This window comes from Silene latifolia, chromosome 10, assembly GCF_048544455.1.
Source record: "Silene latifolia isolate original U9 population chromosome 10, ASM4854445v1, whole genome shotgun sequence".
In the NCBI taxonomy this organism is placed as follows: domain Eukaryota; kingdom Viridiplantae; phylum Streptophyta; class Magnoliopsida; order Caryophyllales; family Caryophyllaceae; genus Silene; species Silene latifolia.
The window spans coordinates 134,852,437-134,875,937 of record NC_133535.1 but is presented as its reverse complement, the minus strand read 5'-3'; the positions used below and the strand labels follow the sequence as shown (position 1 = coordinate 134,875,937).

At 39.0% G+C, this 23,501-nt stretch overlaps 3 protein-coding genes across 3 annotated transcripts; all 3 read left to right on the top strand.

Moving 5' to 3' along the window:
- The first annotated feature begins 12,836 nt into the window (after positions 1 to 12,836).
- On the top strand, positions 12,837 to 14,018 carry LOC141608288 (F-box/kelch-repeat protein At3g23880-like). Its single transcript, XM_074427651.1, has one exon. The coding sequence runs from the start codon at positions 12,837 to 12,839 to the stop codon at positions 14,016 to 14,018; it is 1,182 nt and encodes a 393-aa protein (XP_074283752.1).
- Positions 14,019 to 20,408: 6,390 nt separating this feature from the next.
- LOC141608286 (F-box protein CPR1-like) lies at positions 20,409 to 21,554 on the top strand. Its single transcript, XM_074427650.1, has one exon. The coding sequence runs from the start codon at positions 20,409 to 20,411 to the stop codon at positions 21,552 to 21,554; it is 1,146 nt and encodes a 381-aa protein (XP_074283751.1).
- A 355-nt stretch (positions 21,555 to 21,909) lies between these two features.
- LOC141608285 (F-box protein CPR1-like) lies at positions 21,910 to 23,142 on the top strand. The gene has a single exon (XM_074427649.1). The coding sequence runs from the start codon at positions 22,099 to 22,101 to the stop codon at positions 23,140 to 23,142; it is 1,044 nt and encodes a 347-aa protein (XP_074283750.1). The 5' UTR covers positions 21,910 to 22,098.
- The last annotated feature ends 359 nt before the right edge of the window (positions 23,143 to 23,501 follow it).

Sequence of the window (23,501 nt, the reverse complement as noted above, 5' to 3'; positions counted from 1 at the left end):
ACGTTCGAAAAAGTCGGGACCGAACAACCGGCAAACTTGTGGGTCCAAGCACGGTCGGGCGGACCTTACAAAGCGTCGCCGTGATCCATGATGTACGGCCTCTCCTCATTAGGACGAGTCCTTTCAACATCATCACCGTCATCATCAACATCATCATCATCATCCTCCCAATCCTCCAGAGCTTTTGGATCAACTTCAGGAGAAGGAGACCTAGGGCCCCCAGACCTTATCGGAACGGCGGCCAGTGCCTCCTCCTCATCAAGGCGCGACGGGGAACCCCCCGGCGCAAGGTTACTAGGTCCAGCATCGCGAGAAGACATGTTCACAACAAAAACTTAACAATTAAAAGTTGGAAAATTTGTTTGTTTATCTTGAAGAAAAAGTGCTACGCCGAAGTAACGATTCTGAAGATTAGAAGAGAAAGAAACCCTTGAAAATCTAAGAAAGAAAAATTTTTGAGAAGTTGAACTTTGTGCGAAAATTAAGGGGCATACTGCTCTATTTATAGAGCAAAGCCCACGAAGACAGACCAATCAGGGCAAAGCCCATGAAGCGTCAACCAATCAACAACGAGACACATGTCAAGCATGCAGCCATGGAATGTCAATCGACAAACAGTTACAAAACTTCTTCAACACGCTCCTTGACAGAATGCCAATCGACGTATCTTCTTCAAAACCGCCCCTTGGTATCTGCTTGCCAAACGGCCCGCTGATTCGACCAAGCTTGGCAGCACCGGCTGGGGGCAATCAAAAGCACACGGCACTCACAACCTCGGTCTCGGCCAGCGCCATTTTCTTTTCCACATTTGATGCCCTTTACACATCCATGTGGAGGGGGGATATGATACGGTACGGCCTAAGCAGAACCAAGCCGAGGTAGAAGAAGCCGGGGCAGAAAATTGATACTTGCGCAGAATACGCTCAACACTCATCGAAGGTCCATACCACGACATAGACTACGCTGGGGGCAAATTGATGGGGCATATTATGCACCCGCTGACCGAGTCAACATATTGACCAAGGTCAAAGATATCCACAGCAAGTCAACGACTTAGACAAAATTTAACCGACGCAACTGTCGGCTGTCTCTTGTGCCTCGGCTAGGACAACTAGCCAGCCGGGGCACATATCCGCGTACTCATATCCAAGACCCCTCGGCATGGAGTCAACAGGGCCCGCCGGCCTGCCATGGGTCCCTCGGCCGAGGGTACATCAGTCTTTACACCTGCTAGCCACTTGGCCACTACGTGACAAAAGGTGAAAGTTTATAAATACTCCTCAACCCTCATTGAGGAAAGGATCCAAAATATAACCTAAACACCTCATAATCTGGTAATATCTTCCTTATCTCTCTACAATATATACTTCGCCAAGTAACACACAACTTAATCCCTTTAAATTTACTGACTTGAGCGTCGGAGTGAGTACGCTCGGCCAAAGCCGAGCCTCAGTTCGTTCATTGTTTCAGGAGAGGCCGAAAGAAGGATTCAACCAAAGACGTCATTCTACGAGCCACGAGTGGTAACAAATAACTGCTTCGGAATTACACCCGGAACAGTTTTGATGCTTATTAGTTAAACCCAGCCTAAGTATCTAAACAATGAATTTTATTGTGGTCATGTTTGCCAAATAATATACTGGGTGAAATTAGAAAATTTTGGTCTTAATTTGATAATTGACCCATCAATCTATTAATTTAACGTGTTTAATAGCTGACTGGGACGGTAAGTCAGATTGATACAAATTACTATTAGTCGGACTGATACAACTTGATAAAACTAGTTTTTGAACCCATGCACTCACGGGTGGTAACAGAAAGTATTACTAAAAGTAACAACTTACATATTTTTTCGATTTAGTAAATTATTAAATTTTAGAAAATTTCACTTTGTCTACTACCAATACACTTTTGATACGATGACTTTTTTATTCGAAATACTATGATTTTTTCTCGACTTTTGATAAGTTATTGGCACTGTCAAGAAGGCGGCGGCTGAGGTAACTTAGACTTGTCAAAATTGAGCTGATCCGAATAACCCTATGATCCGAATACTATGATCCGAATAACCCTTTGTCTCACTCATTTGTTTGCTTATTCCATTTTGGGTTGTATCAATCAATTCTGTGCCTTTATATTTTAGGAATGCCTTAGTAATTTGATACTCCACACTTAATTTGATTCACTTGTTATTTAATAATTGACCCCCTCTTTTTTTCTTGGCATTTATGTCCAAACCAAAGGCAAACGAATGCTCGAGACGAAAGGACTCATCAAGGGAGTATGAAACTTCATATTTTATTTACCCAATTGTTATTACACAAACTGGAATTATTGCAATGTGACACATGGTATTTTCCTACCCGTTGATGTATCAATGTTTACGTTCTCATACGCATTTAAGTAAAGATGTATAAAATGGTTTTCCTACCCCGTTGGCATATCAATGTTTACGTTCTAAATTCTAATACTCCGTCTTAAACTTAAAACGGATCAAATAAAATACATAGGACAAGAGCATAATCTAGGGATTAATAATAAGCTTGTCCGATTCATCCAAGTACGGTGTTATTTAACCTTATCTTAAGAAATACCAACTATGCATTTATAATGTGAAGTATCAAAATAGTGGTAAATACAACCATAACCGTTGTGAATTTCTACGTCATTGGTTAGTGTTATATTGTCACTTGTGTAAAATTATATGGTAGATATATATTTTTAAATCAACCTTAATTAGATTAACTGCAAGTTAAAAGAAGTATTGTGAAGCAAAAAAAAGATGAATAAAAGGATGATTTATTTAACATATTAATTTATACGAACCTCTATCTAACTCATCTCCAATAAATTGTTCAATCAATTTGTGTTAGTTACATTTCTTGAAAGATACTCTCTTCGTCCAATTCATTTTTTTTCTGTTACCTTTGATTAAAAGACCTCTCAAAATAATATTAAAGATAAACAAATGATTTTGACGGAGGGAGTAATATGGAGTACTCCAGTCCAATCTACTAATTGGAATAATCATAATCCAAATCATTTTGAATGAATTTGGCCAAATTAATATGCTAATTTTCTAATTGGAATATTAATTGGAAAGAAATCATTTTTTTTCTTAATTTTGTGGGAGGGGTTGTTGTTTAAAGTTAATGAGGATAGTATTCAAATTACACCCGCCAAATTTAACGCAAATCTTACAATTCTTAACAATTAACAGTTTGGCAAATATAATACTCCCTCCAATTTCATTTATTGTTCCTCTTTTCCTTTCCATCATTTTCCCTTATTATTCCCTCTTTTTTTTGGACAACTTTGTGTGGTCCAAAATCAATTTGATGTGGGGCCATGGGTATTGTGTGGTCCAAATTGATTCCCTTATTTCTTATGTCAAAAAGAAAGGGGAACAATAAATGAAATTGAAGGGAGTATATGATTATGATAATATATGGTAATAATATTTTAATATATAGTCCTTCACCTGGTTATGACACGTGGCATTTAATACGAAATATACATCAAGATGTCCTACTACAAAAGAACATTTGGAGTTGCTAATGGTAAAAGAGTAATATTGATGTAAGATACCAATAACATTATCGATTACTCCCTCCGTTCAACTCCACTTCGCATGTTTGCTTTTTGCACGGTATTAATGAGCGGATTATAAAAGAACTATAAAAAGTACATAGGGAAAGAGAATGGTGGGATTAAAAATGTTAAAAAAATATAAAGGTGGTGTTTTATGGTGGATTAGTGTGGGATATGGATGACATTTTCTTGTAAATATGGGGTGTGAATAAGGATATAATGGTCATTTTCTTGGCCTAAAAAGGAAACATGTAAAGTGGAGTTAAATTGACGAAAAAGGAATACATGTAAAGTGGAGTTGAATAGAGGGAGTATAAATTAACAATTTAACTAACATTTTTCCTACTTATCTTATTGTATCTAATATTCTCTAATATTTGAAGTATAAATATAAAACTATAAAGAAGGAAGAAGCGAAAAATGAAACTAAATAAAACAATCAATGGCTCCAAACAGTTATCACCTCCCTTGTTCTTTACTTGCAGCATTACAACAGGTATTTATCCTGCAACTGACAATTGAGCTGTATGAAGCTTGATACGAATTTTACTCGAGAGAATAAAACTCGTATGAGTGCAGCGGAAACAAAGAAGGAACAAACAAGATCCGAACGTACTAGGTACGACCCGATCTAATTTGTAAGGATATTTGACAAACTAGACCTATAATTTGTCAATGGGATTGATTGAACTCAAGACCTATTGAGAAACAATCTAGTTAGACTCGAATCGCGTCGAAATCTAACTGAATTTTGGTATGTAAACTACACTCCCTAAACAATAAAAAAACACAAGTGTTCTTTTCTTAATATTTTCTTATCATTTTTTGAATAAGGAAGTACAAACAATCCAAGACTATAAATAGTCTAAGAAGGCAGCCGTTCAAAGACTCCAAAGGGCTACTAAAGATAAAATTAAACAAGCAATTTATGGCCATTAACTCTAGCTAATCAAGGCCATCTCTAAATGCAACAATAAATGATAAATAAATGGTAATAATTCACCTACTAAGTAGGGAATTAACACCCTTTTATTAACTTAAAAACAAAGGTAAATTGTTGCTCGAAAGTCTCGAAAACACTAGCCATCAGACGGTCCAACGCACGAAATTAAGCATACGAAACGAACCATCGAAGCTATCCATTATCGGATCATCCCCTCTCTCTTAGAAGAGAATTGACCTCAATTCTTGTAGTAGAAGTCCGCCTGGATCAAAAATGAATATTACTAACAAGAGAGGAAATATAATGACGATTCTAAGAAAAGAGCTCAAACCATCTTCGACACATAGCCGTGTTTCATTTCTCCATTTAAATTTCAGAAATCCCTTGTGCCAAAATGAACTAGACAATTCTAACATAACCACAATACTCCCTTTTGTTTGAAAATCGACCAAATAACAACTTGGTCGCTCTTGGAACTCGATCGAGTCTAATTTCTCTTCCTCATGATAGTCATCGAAAATAGGAGGCAATGTCGGATCGAATTGAATATGGTCCTCGTAGATGCTTTCAAAATCGAACAACCACATATCTTTTTCTCTTTTTTTTTTTCGCGAATGAACAGTACTTTTCACGTGAACAGTACTTTTTTTTTTGTTATTTTGTTTTTTTTGTAGAACTCTCCCTAAAGACGAGTAATCAAAACCAATTAACCCTTGAACGACCTGCCCAAGTTTAACCTTTGAATTCCAATCGCAATCGGAAATTCAACTAAAGATTGATTTTGATACGCCTAGGACCGTCTAGATTATAGGAAATCAAGAGCCGAAGCTCTGATACCACTTATGATACGATTTCGCAGCGGACATAACGAGGGACATCAATATAGCGAACAACGAACGAGATATTTGTTCGAGTAAGACCTATTACTCGACCAATGGGGATTGTATTCAAGACCTATTGAATACGAATCGGGTTAAAGTTTGAAGCGCGTCAAACAATAACAAGGGTGAATCGAACGCGTCAATTCAAAGGACAATCGAACGTTAAACAAACGATACAATTGAACAATTTCTGGTTTTCTTTTTTAATTCATTTTTTTTTAGAAAATGATAATCATTGGCTATATATAGCCTTGCAACAAACAACTAAAACCGACAAAGGAAAACGAAAGGCTAGCTATTTAAAAGCACCCATTATTAACCATAAGTACTAAATAAAACATAAATGGATGCATTGAACTCGTCATTAGATGGATGCATCGAACTCGGGATTAGATGGATGCATTTGAACTCGAGATATTTGTTTTTATTCCGTATCATACGCCCTTTCTTCGAAAAGATTCGTCCTCAAATCTTCGTAATTCTTGTATAGCATTAATGAAACTTTACCACCAGGATCAAATACCAAATTGGGTCGAACGAACCAAATAAAAGGCTTGATGAAATCGTCTAACTCACCGTCCTTAATACTCTTAACTTCCCCGCAGACTATAAGGGCAGAAAATGCTTCTATAGCGTAATTTGCCAAGCCGTTTTGCGAGTAGCCGTCCCACTCTGCATCAAGATAGCTTTCCAAAGGAGATTTATAACAGCCTTTAGATGCGGAAGTGTTGAAGCAATAGAACGTCCCTTTTTGGTCCAAGGTTTTGCCATACTCTTTAGTGACTTGAAGATACAAACCCGTAGGGTTCGAACAATCAGACCTGAAACGTGTATTGTGGTTATCGAATTGGTGACATTGAGTCGTGGATTGGGATGAGTTGAACGAAACAAATGAAGAGCAAAGCAGCGAACAAAATGCTCCGACAGCACCTGACTCGATTCGTGTGCTGTAGGGGTCGGAATGATGACGCGAAACCGGTATACGTGCTATGCTATTTTGAATCTCATCAAAAGCTGGTGGTAAATCGGGGTTAAAGTAACAAGTATCTTCATCTTGATAAACATCGAAAATAGGAGGTAAATCAGGATTGAAAATCCCCCCCCATTGGATCGTCTTGAGGTGAGGACATCAAGAGCCGAAGCTCTGATACCACTTATGATACGATTTCGCAGCGGACATAACGAGGGACATCAATATAGCGAACAACGAACGAGATATTTGTTCGAGTAAGACCTATTACTCGACCAATGGGGATTGTATTCAAGACCTATTGAATACGAATCGGGTTAAAGTTTGAAGCGCGTCAAACAATAACAAGGGTGAATCGAACGCGTCAATTCAAAGGACAATCGAACGTTAAACAAACGATACAATTGAACAATTTCTGGTTTTCTTTTTTAATTCATTTTTTTTTTACAAAATGATAATCATTGGCTATATATAGCCTTGCAACAAACAACTAAAACCACAAAGGAAAACGAAAGGCTAGCTATTTAAAAGCACCCATTATTAACCATAAGTACTAAATAAAACATAAATGGATGCATTGAACTCGTCATTAGATGGATGCATCGAACTCGGGATTAGATGGATGCATTTGAACTCGAGATATTTGTTTTTTATTCCGTATCAAAGCTTATGTTTGTGGCAAACTGATAATATCCTTACCTCGCCATGCGCGGAATCTTATTTGAGGCATTGGGTTCATGTTGTAGATGGCCACAGTGCTTAGTACTTATAGGCGAGGCACTTAAATAATGTCTATAATTTACTTTGTACCTCATTTGATTTTTTTTTTGTACACAACACCACTACTTAGCGCTCACTTCTGTCTTGCTTCATCTCACATGAACACAAGAGTTCAGGTGCTAAACTAAAGTCTGTTAGATGAAGTGACAATTTTTGTTTGCACTACTGTTTTTCATAAGACTCATAAGTTAACCGGCTGAAAAGTATGAAGCAGATGCTTGCAGTAATCGTGTGCGCCAGTTTGAAGTGAGTAACTATTTTTTTCCCCGGAGTTTGTTATTGAACTCTTTTTTATGTTCGATGCTGTCAGTTGAGTTGACTTGAGGTGCCTTGTTGAAATAGCTTTGTAATCACTTCTTAGAGTGGATTTGCTGCTTGAAATTTTGTGCTTTTTGTTATTTCTTATTCTGTTTGTTTTAGAAACTAAAAGATGATTCATGTCAGCCGATCCCAAATCATTTTGGGATTAAGGCTCTGATGTTGTTATTGTTGTTGTAGAAACTAAGGTCTAAGGTGCAGTACTTGCTAATCAATTCTGTGACACAAAAGGCAATATTTACAAACGGTTGTCAATGGATCATTGACTCAATATAAAGGTGGCCTTTTCCTTTTCATTTCATTCAGCTTCACAGGCATGCTATGCAGGCAAGTGTTTGTTCAGTCTAATTTTAGAAATGAATGCCGAAGAGGTCTTGACCGTGTAAATTAATTAAACTCTTTATATCGATAGTTGCATGAACTTTATTTAGTTCCCTTGAATTCTAGAAGAGTATAATATAATGTTTGAGGTTATTATTATTATTTTTCAGTCAGTTGTGGTGTATACGATTCATCATTTACTCCTACTAGCTAGAGAAAACAAGTTTGAAATAGCATTTCCAAGTGCTCCTTTTATATGGATAAAGAGTTACTCTCTTTGTATTTGGATAGTAAAAGTGGAGGGAAAGAGAGGGGAGAGGGAAGGGAAAGTGAGAGAAGGAAAGGGGAGGGGGAATGAGGAGTGGGTGTTTGGATACAATTTTCCAAACAAATTTTGCCTATTGTGGAGAGATTTTGATTAGGCTTGGAGGAGGAAAATTGAATCCCTCCAAATCACTCCCCCTCCATTTCCCTCCACCCTCATTTGCTATCCAAACAAAAGATTTTAAATCCCCTACTCTCCCTCCCTTTCTTTTCCCTCAAAATCTTTCAATCAAACACACCCTTAGGGTGTGTTTGGATAGCAAAAGTGGGGGGAAAGGGAGAGGAGGGGGACGGAGGGAAGGGAAAGGGAGAGGAGGGAAGGGGAGGGGGAATGGAGTGTGGTTGTTTGGATACAATTTCCTTCCAAATCTTGCCTATTGTGGAGAGATTTTGATTAGGCTTGGAGGAGGGAAATTGGATCCCTCCAAATCTCTCCCCTCCATTTCCCTCCACCCTCATTTCCTATCCAAACAAGGAATTTTAGATCCCCTACTCTCCTTCCCTTTCTTTTCCCTCCAAATCACTCAATCCAAACACACCCTTAGAGTATATGTTTCATAACGTTTGTTTACTAAGCCACGACATGTATTGTGTTCGGCCAACGTTTAAAAATAATCAATGAATTTTTTAAAAAAAAAAAGGTAATTCTGTCATACATCACTCTGATCAGTACGCAACGTTGTCACTAATGCAGGCGCAATCGAAACCAAGCCAAACTTACAGATATGCAGGAACGCATTCTAACTGTACGACGCTAATTCCGAAACAAACACAAAACAACAATTGCAACACTCCGCAAGAAAAAGGTATTTACTTCATCTGCTAGTTGTCTTCGAAATTACAACATAAACTCGAAACCAAACATCAGATTACAACACAAATAAAAGGACTAAACCAACAAACACCCATGTACGTACTTGAAAAAGAAAGTAGCTAAATAAAAACGGAAAAGAGCTGCTAATCAGAACTCAGCAGCATCAATCTCTCTCTGGATTTCAAACTTAATCTGAGAACTCAGTATGTCATCAAATCTGGAGGCGACAGTAAGGTCATCAATATCATCATACTTAAATCGAGAGAGAACCTTTCCGTCTTTACCAAATGTAACAACGGTTTCTTGAGGCATTTCAGTAAATAAAGGATCATTAATCATAAATATATGGTCGATGACAGATTCCCATTTTTCTTTGGGCAATGCTTTGAATCCAAATTTTTCCAACGAGGGAGGTGAAACAACCGACAAAGGAAGGGTATAAAGTTGGGTGCCCTCATAAAGCTTGATAATTTTGTGAGACTTACGTTTCAAGATGTTGTCGTGGGAGGAATCATAACCACGAGACGCGCGGGTTTCAACAATGTAAAGGATGAAATTCTTGTTGCAAATATCCAAGCCGTGGTCATCCCCAAGCAACGACTCGAGGGTTGTTGATCTAAGGTGAGTGACCTTCTTTTCAACGATAACATCTGTTGTGAAAGGATAAGATTGAATCCCATATAATTTTATAATAGATCTGGCCTCGAGGTCTCCAGCACGTCCAGCATGTGGCATAACAATCAATTGGTCGGATCGACAACAGTAGTAGTGGCGCCAAAGGGAACGACAAATCTTATCATTGAAGGGGAATGTCAACCAATACGAAGTTGGGCAAGATTCCAAGACAGATTGTTTCATGAGTGTAACAAAGTAGTCAGGATGACGAGTGTTAAAGGGCAGGGGCACAAGGATAAACTGAAAGTCAAGGCCTTTAGATAGACATTGTTGATGGATATGCAGAAAGCGATGCAGGTAATTCCCATTATAGTAGAGGTATAATCCTACAGGTTTGTTGTAGAGGGCAGACGTTGGTTTAAAATAGTTGGGATGCGCAAGTAGTGGCAGAGAATTGCAATGGAGGAGTTCCTCAAGAGTTACAGAAGGAAGGACGGCCGGGTTAGAGAGGCAAAAGCGGAGGTTGAGCTCACGATGGCGGATAAAGTCAAAGTTGTCCTGAGAAAACGGAAAAGATATAGCTCCGTAGGCGTACAAGAAACGAGACGAGTTCTGCAAAACACGACCAGTAGGATGGAGGGCGAGACAAGAGACATTAGAAGAATAAAGGGGGGGAAGAGATTTGCGTATGCGGGGACAGGATTTGTAATCAGATAAGGGAATAGTAAGGCAGTTAAAAGATAAGGAATGAAAGAAAGAGTAAAAATGAGAGGGATAAGAATCAAAATGAGTGTCTAAAAGGAGGATGATTTGAAGAAGACGAGCATTCCATGGTTCAGAGTATAAGTATAAGGCTTCAAGGGATTGGATAATACAGTCACTAAAAGGAATAGTAAAGCTGCAGACGAGGAGGTATTTTCCTTCAAGACTAGAAATAGGAACAATTGCTCCATTTTTGGGGGAGACCAGATAATCCCGATCCTCGCTCGATAGCATGGCTTTGACATCAATCACTTGGCCTATCTCGATCTCCTGCCGCTCCTCTTCCGCCTCCGCCTCCGCTTCCTGCTCCATCCCAATAGGTATAGACTCACCTGCCCAACTTATCCAAGGCAACCCTAACACCCATCCCTGCCTCTCATATTGCATCATCCCGCTAACCATACTATGAGTCAGCATCGTTATGCCTATGTTCAATTCAATATATTATTAATTAACAAAATCATAAATTTACTTGCTTAGCAATAAAGGACGATTTGTAATTGGAATCGAATATCCAGATGCGATTGATTTTTCTTTTGGTTACAATACCCAGATGCGATTGATTTAAATACTTTTCTACTCTTGATTTATAGTCGGCGATGTCCTGGTTGCGTATGAAATATATATATCCATATATATATAGAGGCAAGATCCGGTGATTTTGCCACTTTTCGTGAGTTACCCCGCATTTATATACCATACATATCAAATTCATGGCATAATCCAATCAAATCTTCACAAAAGCGGAGTAATTCAAGTCGAAAATACGAAATTAATTCATTATCTTCATTCAATTTGATCGAAAATTGGACACGGGACTGTAACAACAAATTTGCGTTAAATCTGCAATAAAAGATAAAACACAAATAGATGCAACAAAATAATTATTTTATTAATCAAAAGAATTTAGGGTACAATCTACTAGTTATTCTACTGATTCGATTTCCGCAATTGAATGAATAGGAGGGTCTTGATTTGAAAACTTGATTCTCCTTTGGATGAATTTGACTTGCTTCTCTTTAACTGACTGCAACGGATGCTTGACGTCGGATTGAAGAATAGTCCTTTCTTTTCTCTAGTTTTCTCTTAGGAGAGATTTTTGTAGTGATGTAAATGTATTTTCTTTTCTCTTATTTTCTCTTGGGAGAGATTTGTTTGGAGAGTGTTTTGTAGGGAGGTTTTGTGTGTGTATTTTTTGTGGGATTTTGGTGATTATAATGATAAACGAGAAGACGTGACTGCATTACATGTTTTGAACGGGTTTTGGTGAATACACTACACATGTATTCCTTTGCCTAATTATAATGATAATGATGATAACTCTGGTGATAATTCGGGTACTGAACAGCATTTTGCTGATTTGTTGTTTGACGAGGGTCGGAATAAACGAGAAGACATGACTGCATTACATGTTTTGAACGGGTTTTTGTCGGTGTTGACCCAGAGTAATCCGGATGTTGATGGTTACTACTATGTATGGGTTATGAAAGAGTATGGAATTAAAGAGTCATGGGTTAAGTTGTTCGGGTTTTCGGATACACGTTGTACTCCTCTGGCTTTTGGCGGAGGATCAAGTTCGAAAGTTCTTTGTAAAACTGGTTCGCCTGGAAGAAACAGACTTAAATGGTACAATGTTAGACAGAAACAGTATAAAAATGCAGAAATCCATGAGACGTTGGAACAGTTGATAGTCTTTCTATAGTGAGTTATGTTCCGAGTTTGATTTCACCATTTTCTATCTGAGATTTACTAGAAGGATTATGTTCAAATGCTCTGTTTTGTATTCCCCCTTCGTTTAACAAGTCTTGATGTGTTGTAATGTTGTAATTTATGTACTGGTAATCTTTTATCTTATCATGTTCAGAAATCAAATGCATATTTTTCTCATTCGGAGTATACATTATATTTGGTACTTGACAGGTTCGCAGCTGCAACAGTGTAGGGGTTTTCAATATTATGCTGATTATGCACTACGTTTAGGGGTTTTCAATATAACTTCACAGCCTTTGAATGAATCATAAGCTGTTGACGATCCTTGATCGAGGGCCAAAAATTGGAGATTGTTGGTTATTTTGCTAGTCTTATTTCATTTCAGTTAATGCTCATGCTACATACGCCCGAGATGCACAAGGATAAAGATTCTAATATCTAACTTCACTGCTCTGACTTAACAAGTTGTTTACGTTTTTATTCTTTTTTGAGAAATATTTTAATAAAATGTATCAAATTTATAGTGTCAGATTGTCAGAGGGATTATTTAACAGCACTTTTTTTTTTTCTAAACTATACAATGGACCTATGACTAGTCCTATGTACGCTGATCAATGCAATTTAAATGATGTTTTTGCTTTTCTAGGATTTGGAATTTGTGTGTGCAGTGTGCCTATTTATTGTGATGAACCATTGAACTTCTTCACATGAGTGACTGTACACGGTTTATCACACACCACACACACACACCTATAAAACCATCACATTTGCAGTCTACACAAATGCTATCAGTTGAGATTTGAGAAAATGGAAGACAAACAGCCGAAAAATGCTATGACGAAACAAAGCCACCTCCCTAATGATCTTATTATTCAAGAAATACTTACAAGATTACCCGTAAAATCCATTCTTCGCTTTAAGGCAGTTTCAAAACAATGGTACTCTACTCTTTCTTCTTCCAATTTCGCCAATGCCCACCTTGTCAAATCTCCCTTTTCTCATCCTTCTGCTGCTGTTAACACCTTGTTTATCAAATGTGGAAAAAATTGTTACCTTTTCTCTTATGATGATACTCAAATTTCTGTTAATTTTGAAGATAATTTGGTTAAATTAGATGTCGAGTTTGGAGTCGAGAATGAAAATAATCTTTATCTGACAGGTTGTTGCAATGGGTTGATTTGTTTAACTTCAATTTCTTGTGAATACTTTATTTTATGGAACCCGGCTACCCGTAAAGTACATAAGTATGAATCAGATGGGTATTTAGAACGTTTTGAAATACCATTCTGCCCTTGTATTTTTAATGGATTTGGGTATGCATCCTCTATTGATGACTTTAAATATATTAGAATTTTGTGCATGCTTTGGGGAGATGAAACAGGTATCATTGCAGTACATGTCTTCTCTCTTAAGGAACAAAGGTGGAGGAAAATCGATTTTGATATCGACATTTATGTCCTTTATGCAGTTGGACAAGGAGTTCTTATAAATGATAAATTGTATTGGGCTGGTTGTTGTCTTCAAGTTGGTAATGTAATTGTTAGCTTCGATTTGGGAACCGAAAAATTTGCCATGTTTCAATATCCAAGCTCACAAATCTACATGTTAGGAGGTTTAGGAGAGTGTTTGTGTAAGTTCGCTAATGACAAGTCGATGGACATACTGAAACCTCCTATGGTAATGAATTCTATTAGTCTTCCAGAGGACTTATGCTTACATTTATCATCAGAAATGATTGGGTACACGAGGACTGGCAATTTTTTTGTGACAGGGTGTTTTAGCGAGTCTGATGATGAGTTACAAGCTGATGGATCGATACAACAAAGTAATATACTGGCGTTGGTTGGTTCGGGTACAGAATCTACACAATACACATTGCTTCTGAACTTTGAAGAGTCGATTAATATTGCAAGATATTTTCCCAGCTTAGTTTCGCCTTCTCCTACTCCTTCCCAACTGTGTAAGGCTGACATGGTATGTCATAATTAGGGAGGACGGACTAGCATTATAGTTAGATTCTTTACTGCCGGAACATGTTTAGTTGATAATTTATCGAGTATCTTTCATCCTTTGATTTTACGAAACTATTGGTGAATTCGGAGTATGCTTTTAACTGTTCAGTATCGAGTATCTGTCTTCTGATAGGCGATGCAATTTTAATTTTACGAAACTATTTGTTTTTCGGATTATGTTATTATGTATTGTTAACCCATTTGTTTGCTTGGTCTTTTCTTTGTATGTTCAACTTAAATTCAAGTCTGTAGAAGGACCGTTTGACTTCAACTTGTGAAATCTTGTTTTGAGAACCAGACATTTGATATAAAGGTAAGGGCAATGGCAGGCGGCCGGAGATTAGGATTTGGCTAATACTTAACCAACTGGCTAATTGAAGTTCTGTTATTATTATTAAATTATCATAAGACTTATGATCAAGTTTTTATAAAATAAGAGTAATAGAATGAGGAAAACTTCAAAGGAATGATTTACGTTCAACAATTAACCAACACAAAAAGTGAAGAAAGTTCAATTGTAGTACAAAGGAAAAACAGAGATGTAAAGTCGAGGCAACGATGAAAAAGATGTGGTACGACAAAGATGTTAGTCATTAATATTTTCTATATCTTTCTCGTATATACTTTTCTTGCTCGCTACTTCGTAGATCTTTCATGTAATTATTTAGGCTATATTTCCTTGATCTCTTTCCTTTAGTTTAGGTAATTATATTGTAGTCCTTCTTCTTGTATTTATAGACCCTATATATAATGTACCCTATTGAATGAATATAATCAAGACATTCAAAATCAATTCTCTCTATTCTTAACATGGTATCGAGCTTGTAAGATCCATCACTCAAATACAATCATTTTTTTTTCGGCCATTGCCTGCAAACGTTCCCCAATTCCCACCCATGGCTCCCCATAACAACATCATCCCCAACCCTCTCGAACCCAAATCACCCTTCATCGATGTTAATCTCTCTCAATGCAAAGAACTCACCCTCTCACCTACTTCACCTGGAAAACCCAAATCTCCAACATCCTTTTTGGCTACGATTTACTCAAATTCGTAGACGGTACCTACCCCGCTCCCTCTGAAACTCTCACTGATGACACCACCAAAGCATCCAAACCAAATCCTGCCCACTACACTTGGCAACGCCAAGACCGTTTACTACTCGGAGCCCTAACTGGCACACTACCCAACAACATAGCGTCCCTTCTCACCAACATCACCACCTCTCGTGATGCCTGGCTTACTCTCGCAAACACCTATGCTAATCCCTCTAGGGGCCATATTCTCCAAGTAAAAGATACCCTTGACTCCATCTCGAAAGGAAACCTCTCTGTTTCCGACTACATGACCCAAATTAAGACCTACACTGATAAGCTTGCAGCCTTAGGTAAGCCCATGGATGTCGAGGACATCATTGCCAAAGTGCTTCGTGGCCTGGATGACACTTACAGGCCTGTTATCGAAGCCGTCCGAAACCGTGACACAGTCATCTCTTTTGACTCCCTTCATGAAAAATTAATCAATCATGAACTCACCCTCAAACACTCTACTCCCACATCGTCTCCCTCCTTCCCAGCCACCGCCCTTGCTGCCCAACATCGCCCATCCTATAATCGCTCCTACGCTCGCTCAACCAACCAATCAACTCAACCACCCCTCCTTCCCACTCCTACCAACCTGCCTTCAACTGACAACCAAACCCCCTTCAAAGGAAGATGTCAATACTGCAAACATATAGGACACTATCTCACTGTTTGTCGAAAATTCAAACGTGACTTTCCGAACATCCAAATACCTGACCTTCCCCCTCCTCCTAGGACTGCTACCCGCACCTCTACAACACCACATGCTCACACGGCTGCAGCTACTGTTCCAACATCCTCTCGTCCATGGATTGTTGACAGTGGTGCAAGCCATCATCTCACCAATGACCTTGCTAATCTCTCCCTGCACTCACCATACGATGGCTCGGACGATGCGATAATTGCTGATAGTACCTCTCTGCCCATATCCAATATAGGTTCTTTCCAAATTCAATCTTCTTCCTTTTCCTTAAATTTTTCAAATGTTTTACATGTCCCTCAAATCTCTCGAAAAATTCTGTATGTATCTCAATTCTGTCGAGATAACAATGCGCTAATTGAATTTTCCTCTTCCTCTTTTCTTTTTAAGGCTATTCCAACGAACCAGGTGCTGCTTCAAGGACAACTTGAAGATGGCGTTTATCTATGGTACCCACCCGCACCTCAAGTCAACCTTGGCATCGTAGGAAATTCCGTCACATGGCATCATAAATTAGGACATCCGTCTAAGCCCATCTTAACTTATTTACGCAATAATTTTAGTTTAAATATTCCGCTCTCTACTTTCTCAAACTGTAATGCCTGTGACATCAATAAAAGTCATAAACTAGCTTTTTCCGATTCATCGTTATTGTCTACTGCACCTCTTGAATTAATTTTCTCTGACGTTTGGACATCCCCTGTTTTTTCTTACGACAATTATAAATACTACGTTATCTTTGTCGATCACTTTACTAAATACGTATGGCTTTACCCAATCAAAAATAAATCCGACACATCTCCTGTCTTTCATCGTTTTAAAGCTCTTGTCGAAAATTTTTTTGATCGTCCTATCAAACAACTATTCTCTGACAATGGTGGTGAATACATAAAACTTTCACCTTCATTGTCATTAGCTGGAGTCTCGCACCTCACATCTCCTCCTCACACTCCCGAACACAACGGGTACGCTGAGCGTCGTCACCGTCACATCGTCGAAACGGGCCTTTCACTTCTCTCCCACGCAAGCTTACCAATTGAATACTGGTCACATGCTTTTACCACAGCAGTATACTTAATAAATCGTCTCCCTACAAGGACCCTATCCAACTCCTCCCCTTACCTTAAACTATTTGGTAAATCACCAAATTACGACAAACTCCGAAGTTTTGGATGCTTATGCTATCCATGGCTTCGACCATATACCTCCCATAAGCTTGACTCTCGCTCAAAACCTTGCATCTTTATGGGGTACTCTGCCTCACAAAGTGCGTACCACTGTCTTGAGCCTCTCACTAATCGTGTCTATACTTCAAGACATGTTAAATTTGTCGAGGACACCTTCCCTTTTCCCACACTCACGCAGCAAACCCCTTCGTTTGATTACTCACCTGATCGTTGGTGTCACATCACCTTGCCCATCCTCTCCTCTTCCTTACCCAATACACCATCTACTGCCTCTCCATCCTCGTCCACCACTACCACCACTCCTATTACCGCTGAACCTCCTACATCACCTACCTCACCTATGTCCAATCCCTCCCCTAATTCTGCTACTCCATCAACCCCTGCCACTACCTCATCCCATACTCCATCACCTTTACCACCTCCTCCACCCCCACCTCCTCCTCCATCACCTCGAACCGTCACCACTCGCCTCAGCAACAATATACGAAAATCGAATCCCAAATATGCTAAACTTGCCACTGTTTCAGATCCTCACTATCTCCCTACCTCGGCAAAACAGACCCTTTCCATTCCCCACTGGCACGCTGCTATGCTAGATGAATACACTGCTCTCACTAAAAATAAAACATGGTCTCTTGTTCCTCCAGAAGCAGGCCGAAACTTAATTGGTTATAAATGGGTGTTTAGGATTAAATACAATCCCGATAACACAATACACAAGTATAAAGCTTGGCTCGTTGCTAAAGGATTCAATCAACGACCGGGCCTTGATTACTCGGAAACATTTAGTTCGGTTGTCAAACCGTCTACGGTTCGTCTTCTTCTGTCTCTTGCTGTCTGCAATAAATGGTCATTACGTCAATTAGACGTAAATAATGCTTTTCTCCAAGGTTCTCTAACTGATACAGTATACATGTCCCAACCACCTGGTTTTGTTGATGCCTCGACTCCGTCTTATCACTGCCTGCTCTCCAAAGCGATCTATGGTTTCAAACAAGCGCCTCGCGCTTGGTATACCGAACTAAAGTCATCTTTAATCTCTTACGGTTTTCGGGTTTCTCCAGCAGATCCCCCCCTGTTTATTTGCTCCACTTCCCCTTCGCCTATTTTTCTGTTGGTTTACGTTGATGATATTATAGTTACAGGGCCATCTACGAGCCGTCTGTCCTCCTTTATCGACACTCTTGCAGCACACTTCTCTCTCAAGGACTTGGGTCCTCTCTCATATTTTCTAGGTGTTGAAGTTACGCCCAACTCCGCAGGTCTCCTTCTTACTCAGTCCAAATATATATTGGACTTGCTTGAATGGTTCAAGATGCACGAATCCAAACCGCTGCCAACCCCTATTGCTTCTCATCCACCGCTGCTAAGCTCCTCTGGCTCGCCAATCTCTAATCCGTCTGATTATCGCGTTATTGTGGGCAGCCTTCAGTATCTTGCTTTAACCCGCCCTGACATTTCCTTTACGGTAAATCGATTGGCTCAGTTTATGTCTGCTCCTACTGACTTACATTGGCTGGCTGTCAAGCGCCTGCTGCGTTATCTTCATGGTTCTTTGTATGTTGGACTTCAACTTTTCCATAACTCTCCTCTCACTCTCCATTGTTACTGTGATGCGGACTATGCTGGTGACAAAAACGATTACATTTCCACTTCCGGTTACATCATTTATCTAGGACGCAATCCAATCTCTTAGTCCTCTCGAAAGCAACGCACCTTGGCACGCTCTACCACTGAGGCTGAATTTCGTGCTATTGCTGATACGACCGCTGAATTTGAGTGGGTTCATGCTCTCCTCAAGGACATTGGTATCTCTACGACTACTACTCCCGTTCTTTATTGTGATAACTTAAGTGCTACGCACTACTCGACAAATCCGGTCTTTCATTCTCGTATGAAGCATGTCGCTATTGCTTTTCATTTTGTTCGTGAACGCATTTTAGCTCAAAAACTACGGGTTCAGCATATTGCTAGTCATGATCAGTTGGCTGATCTTCTTACCAAACCTTTGCCTCGTCCGCGCTTTTCTACTCTATGCTCCAAGATTGGCCTGTCCACAGGGACGTCCATCTTGCGGGGGCGTGTTAGTCATTAATATTTTCCATATCTTTCTCGTATATACTTTTCTGACTCGCTACTTCGTAGATCTTTCTATATTTCCTTGATCTCTTTCCTTTAGTTTAGGTAATTATATTGTAGTTTTCCTTCTTCTTGTATTTATAGACCCTATATATAATGTACCCTATTGAATGAATATAATCAAGACATTCAAAATCAATTCTCTCTATTCTTAACAAAAGAGACTAACAAGATTGCCTATCAAATCCATTGTTCGATTCAAGTCCGTTTCCAAACTCTGGTATTCTACTCTCTCTTCTTCACGTTTTGCTTTTGACCACTTTAAAATTTCCAACCCTTCAACCACACAACCTTTGCTCATTCGATCCGACAACAAATTCCAGATTATGTCTTATGAAAATGATGAAATTGATTTGATGTAGGTGATGAGAATGTGGTTTAGGTGGGCTCTTGTAATGGGTTGCTTTGTTTAGGATCGTCTACTGGTCGGTTTGTTCATTTTATGGAATCCAATAACCCGCGAATTTCATAAATACTGTGAGCCAGAGATCTCCAGCTTTGCTACCAAAGAGTGTATGGTCAGTTGGGGATTTGGGTATGTTTTGGGGGTTGACGACTACAGAATTGTTTGGATATATGGCGATGCGTTTTGTACATTTACAGTTGATGTCTACTCGACCAGGTTACAGCGTTACACCCATTACTCCGCAAGTCTTATTTCTCCCTATGCTCTAATTACAAGGTCGTCCAAAAATCAAGATTCGAACAACTAACTTTGCTTTTTGCTTGATCTTGATTTTTCTCTTTGGGTGACCTACGGAGTATATAGCTTTGTACTTTACCCAATTCCTATTTATAAAATCATTTTTTTATTTATAATTAACGTACAATTTTAGTTTTTTAAATATATTTAATATTAAATTTAATAATTGAAGGTAAAATTTGACTTTGATTACAACTTATTCTCATTTTCCACTCAATCCGTCTTCTAATCAATCTCTTTTGGCTTTCGATATCTCATTCCTCCTTTATAGATATCCGACACATTTAGACGTGTTCGCCTGTGTCCGACGAGTGTTATGTCAGACACGGTATTGGATACGGGACGGATGGTCAAGTGTCTATACTCCTTAGGGTATAAGGTTAATTTGATCGATGGGTTCAGCCATTGCAAATCCTTAACCAAACCATTTATTACCCGTGCGAACCGATTTAGTTTATTAGGGTTCCAATAATACAATCAGGGTATCGTATTTACCCCCCTTTGGCATCAATTCATTGCGTTTAAATCAATAACAAAACCTCAAATCATTCAACAATGGCGATGCTTCCATCAGAAATCATTCTCGACGAAATTCTCCCTAAATTACCTGTCAAATCTCTCCTTCGATTCAAATCCATCTCCAAAGAATTCGAAACCCTAATTTCTTCCCCAAATTTCATCCTCCACCACCTCCGTCACTCTCTCTCCTCCGCAACTAATCGCCTTCTCATCACCTCCAGAAATAGTGGGCTCTACACCTCCGATCTCGACTCGCCAGGTAACCCGCCAATACCCCTTCCCTTACCCGACTTTTTCAGACCCGACCCGGAAGATTGCATAATTGGTTTTTGCAATGGCTTGCTATTACTTAGTGATGGCGTCGATTTTTTGTTGATAAACCCGTCTACCGGATTCTATTCAGCCATCCCTAGGATTGATGGGCCGGTTTATTATAATCGTTTTGGGTTCGGGTATGATGCTGTTAATGATGATTATAAGATTGCCGCAATTGATGTACATCACATTGCCGTTTTGAATTTGAGGGATAAATTATGGCGTCATTTCGATAGTTCTCGCGTAGATTATATCGAGAGCGTACCAGGTTGTCGTCGGGACGCTGCTGTTTATGATAACCATTTATGTCATTGGCTGTTTTGGTGTCAATTACAGAAGAAGCATCGGATTGTTTGTTTTGATCTTTTGATCGAAAATTGGACACAAGACATTCCTTTGCCTAATTATAATGATGATAATTCGAGTACTGAACTGCATTTTGCTGACATGTTGTTTGAGGATTGTCGGGATGAACGAAATGACGTGACTGCATTACATGTTTTGGACGGCTTTTTATCAGTGTTGACCCAGAGTAATACGGGTCCGGATGGTTACGATGTGTGGGTTATGAAAGAGTATGGAATTAAAGAGTCTTGGGTTAAGTTGTTCAGGTTTTCGGATACACGTTGTACTCCTCTCGCTTTTGGCGGAGGATCAAGTTCGGAAGTTCTTTGTAAAACTGGTTCGCCTGGAAGAAACCGACTTAAATGGTACAATGTTAGAGATAAAGAGTATAAAAATGCAGAAATCCATGATCATGGTGTTAAGCGTTTGTATGATGCCCGTGTTATTAATGGAAGCCTTGTTCGTGTTCCTGGTGGAAAACGAATTGGTGGCAACATGCAGGGTGGAAAGCGAAAACGGTGAAAGTCAAATAGAGCTACAAATGTGAGCATTGATAATCTCATGTTCGTATATTGGACTAGTTTCGAGTTTATGAATAATGCTACTGGTAGATTTATGTTTTAATGGTTGCAACTGTATTGTGTTATATGAGTATCATCAAATAAAAGTTTTTATCTTATTTTGTTGGTGCCTTTATGCGTTCGTTAATATGTGTGTTAATTCTACATCTCATTTAGTTGTGTACTAAATGAGACATGACGATAACACTATTGTAGGACACAAGTACAATAACACCCGTAGTTGATGAGTCGGAGTAATGTAAATGCTAAACTGCTGCTAATGAATCTGCTTGCCGAAGGAGTAGCTGTAATGTTGTTCTTTGATGTTTTATGTTCTTTGATACTCCGTATAAATTAAAACTAGTTCAACATAAGACTAGTTCAATTCAATTTAAGACTAGTTCAAATTACGACTAAGCATACAGTGCAATGGTTTACGACTAGTTCAATTCAATTCATCTATTCAGAAATCAGAAATCATTAACCAAATCTCAAATTTTCCAACAATGGCGATGCTTCCTTTAGAAATAATCCTCGAAGAAATCCTCCCTAAATTACCCGCCAAATCTCTCCTTCGATTCAAATGCGTCTCCAAACAATTCCAAACCTTAATTTCTTCCCCAAGTTTCATCCGCCGCCACCTCCGTCACTCTCTCTCCTCCGCCACTAGTCGCCTCCTCATCACCGCAGTAGAAAGTGGGCTCCACTCATTCGATCTCGATTCGCCGGAAAACCCACTTGCACCCCTTCCCGTACCCAACCTGCGGGATTGGTCCATAATCGGTAGTTGCAATGGCTTGCTCTTAATTCGTTGTGGTCCTTATAACGCCAATTTTATTTTGATGAACCCGTCTACCGGGTTCTATACTGTCATCCCTTATGATGGTGGGCCGGCTGACCGTTGTAGTTACGGGTTCGGGTATGATGCTATTAATGATGACTATAAAATTGTCATACTTCAGGACTGGAATGGCATTAATGTTGTCAATTTGAAGGATAAGTTATGGCGTAACCTTGATGATGAGCTAGATGACGTACCAGTTGGTCGTCAGGCGGCTTCTGTTTGTCATAATCATTTATGTCATTGGCTCATTTCGTGTGAATTACAGAATAAGCATCGAATTGTTTGCTTCGACCTTTGTATTGAAAATTGGACAAAGGACGTTCCCTTGCCTGATTATAAAGATAATAACTTTGCCGATAATTCCGGTACTTTGCATTTCGCACATTTATTGTTTGAGGATTGTTGGGAAGAACGAAAGGACGTGACTGCATTACATGTTTTGGATGGGTTTTTATCGGTGTTGACCCAGAGTAATACGGATTGTAATGGTTATGATGTGTGGGTTATGAAAGATTATGGAATTAAAGAGTCGTGGGTTAAGTTGTTCGGGTTTCCAGATCCAAATAGTACTCCCGTGGCTGTTGGCAGAGGATCAAATTTGAAAGTGCTTTGTAAATCTCTTGTGGTTAGGAGAAACCGACTTAAATGGTACAATGTTAGAAAGAAAAAATATAAAGTATGCTATGTTTTGAGCAGATTATATTAACCATATCAAAACAGAATAACTAAATATTCTGTACATATCACATTAGCTTATTTAATTGTATATATTCTAGCTTTAGGAAAGTGTATTATTGTGATTACCATCTTTAGCTATCCCTTGCACCTATAAATACTTGTAACCTCATAACAGTTTAATGTATCAAAGTATTCTTCTCATAATAATCTTACATGGTATCAAAAGGCCATCGATCCAACCTTCTAAAACCTAAACGACCTATCTTCAAACGCACTGCCTCCACCCTTCCGCCAATGACGAACACCATCATCATCACCGATTCCAACGTCCCAAACCCACATGACAACACCAAACCGCTTACGTCCTTGAATCTCAATCATTGCGTC

Excerpts from the sequence above, each read along its gene's own strand:
- LOC141608285 (XM_074427649.1), top strand. The coding sequence starts at position 22,099 with ATGGCGATGCTTCCTTTAGAAATAATCCTCGAAGAAATCCTCCCTAAA.
- LOC141608288 (XM_074427651.1), top strand. The coding sequence starts at position 12,837 with ATGGAAGACAAACAGCCGAAAAATGCTATGACGAAACAAAGCCACCTC.
- LOC141608286 (XM_074427650.1), top strand. The coding sequence starts at position 20,409 with ATGGCGATGCTTCCATCAGAAATCATTCTCGACGAAATTCTCCCTAAA.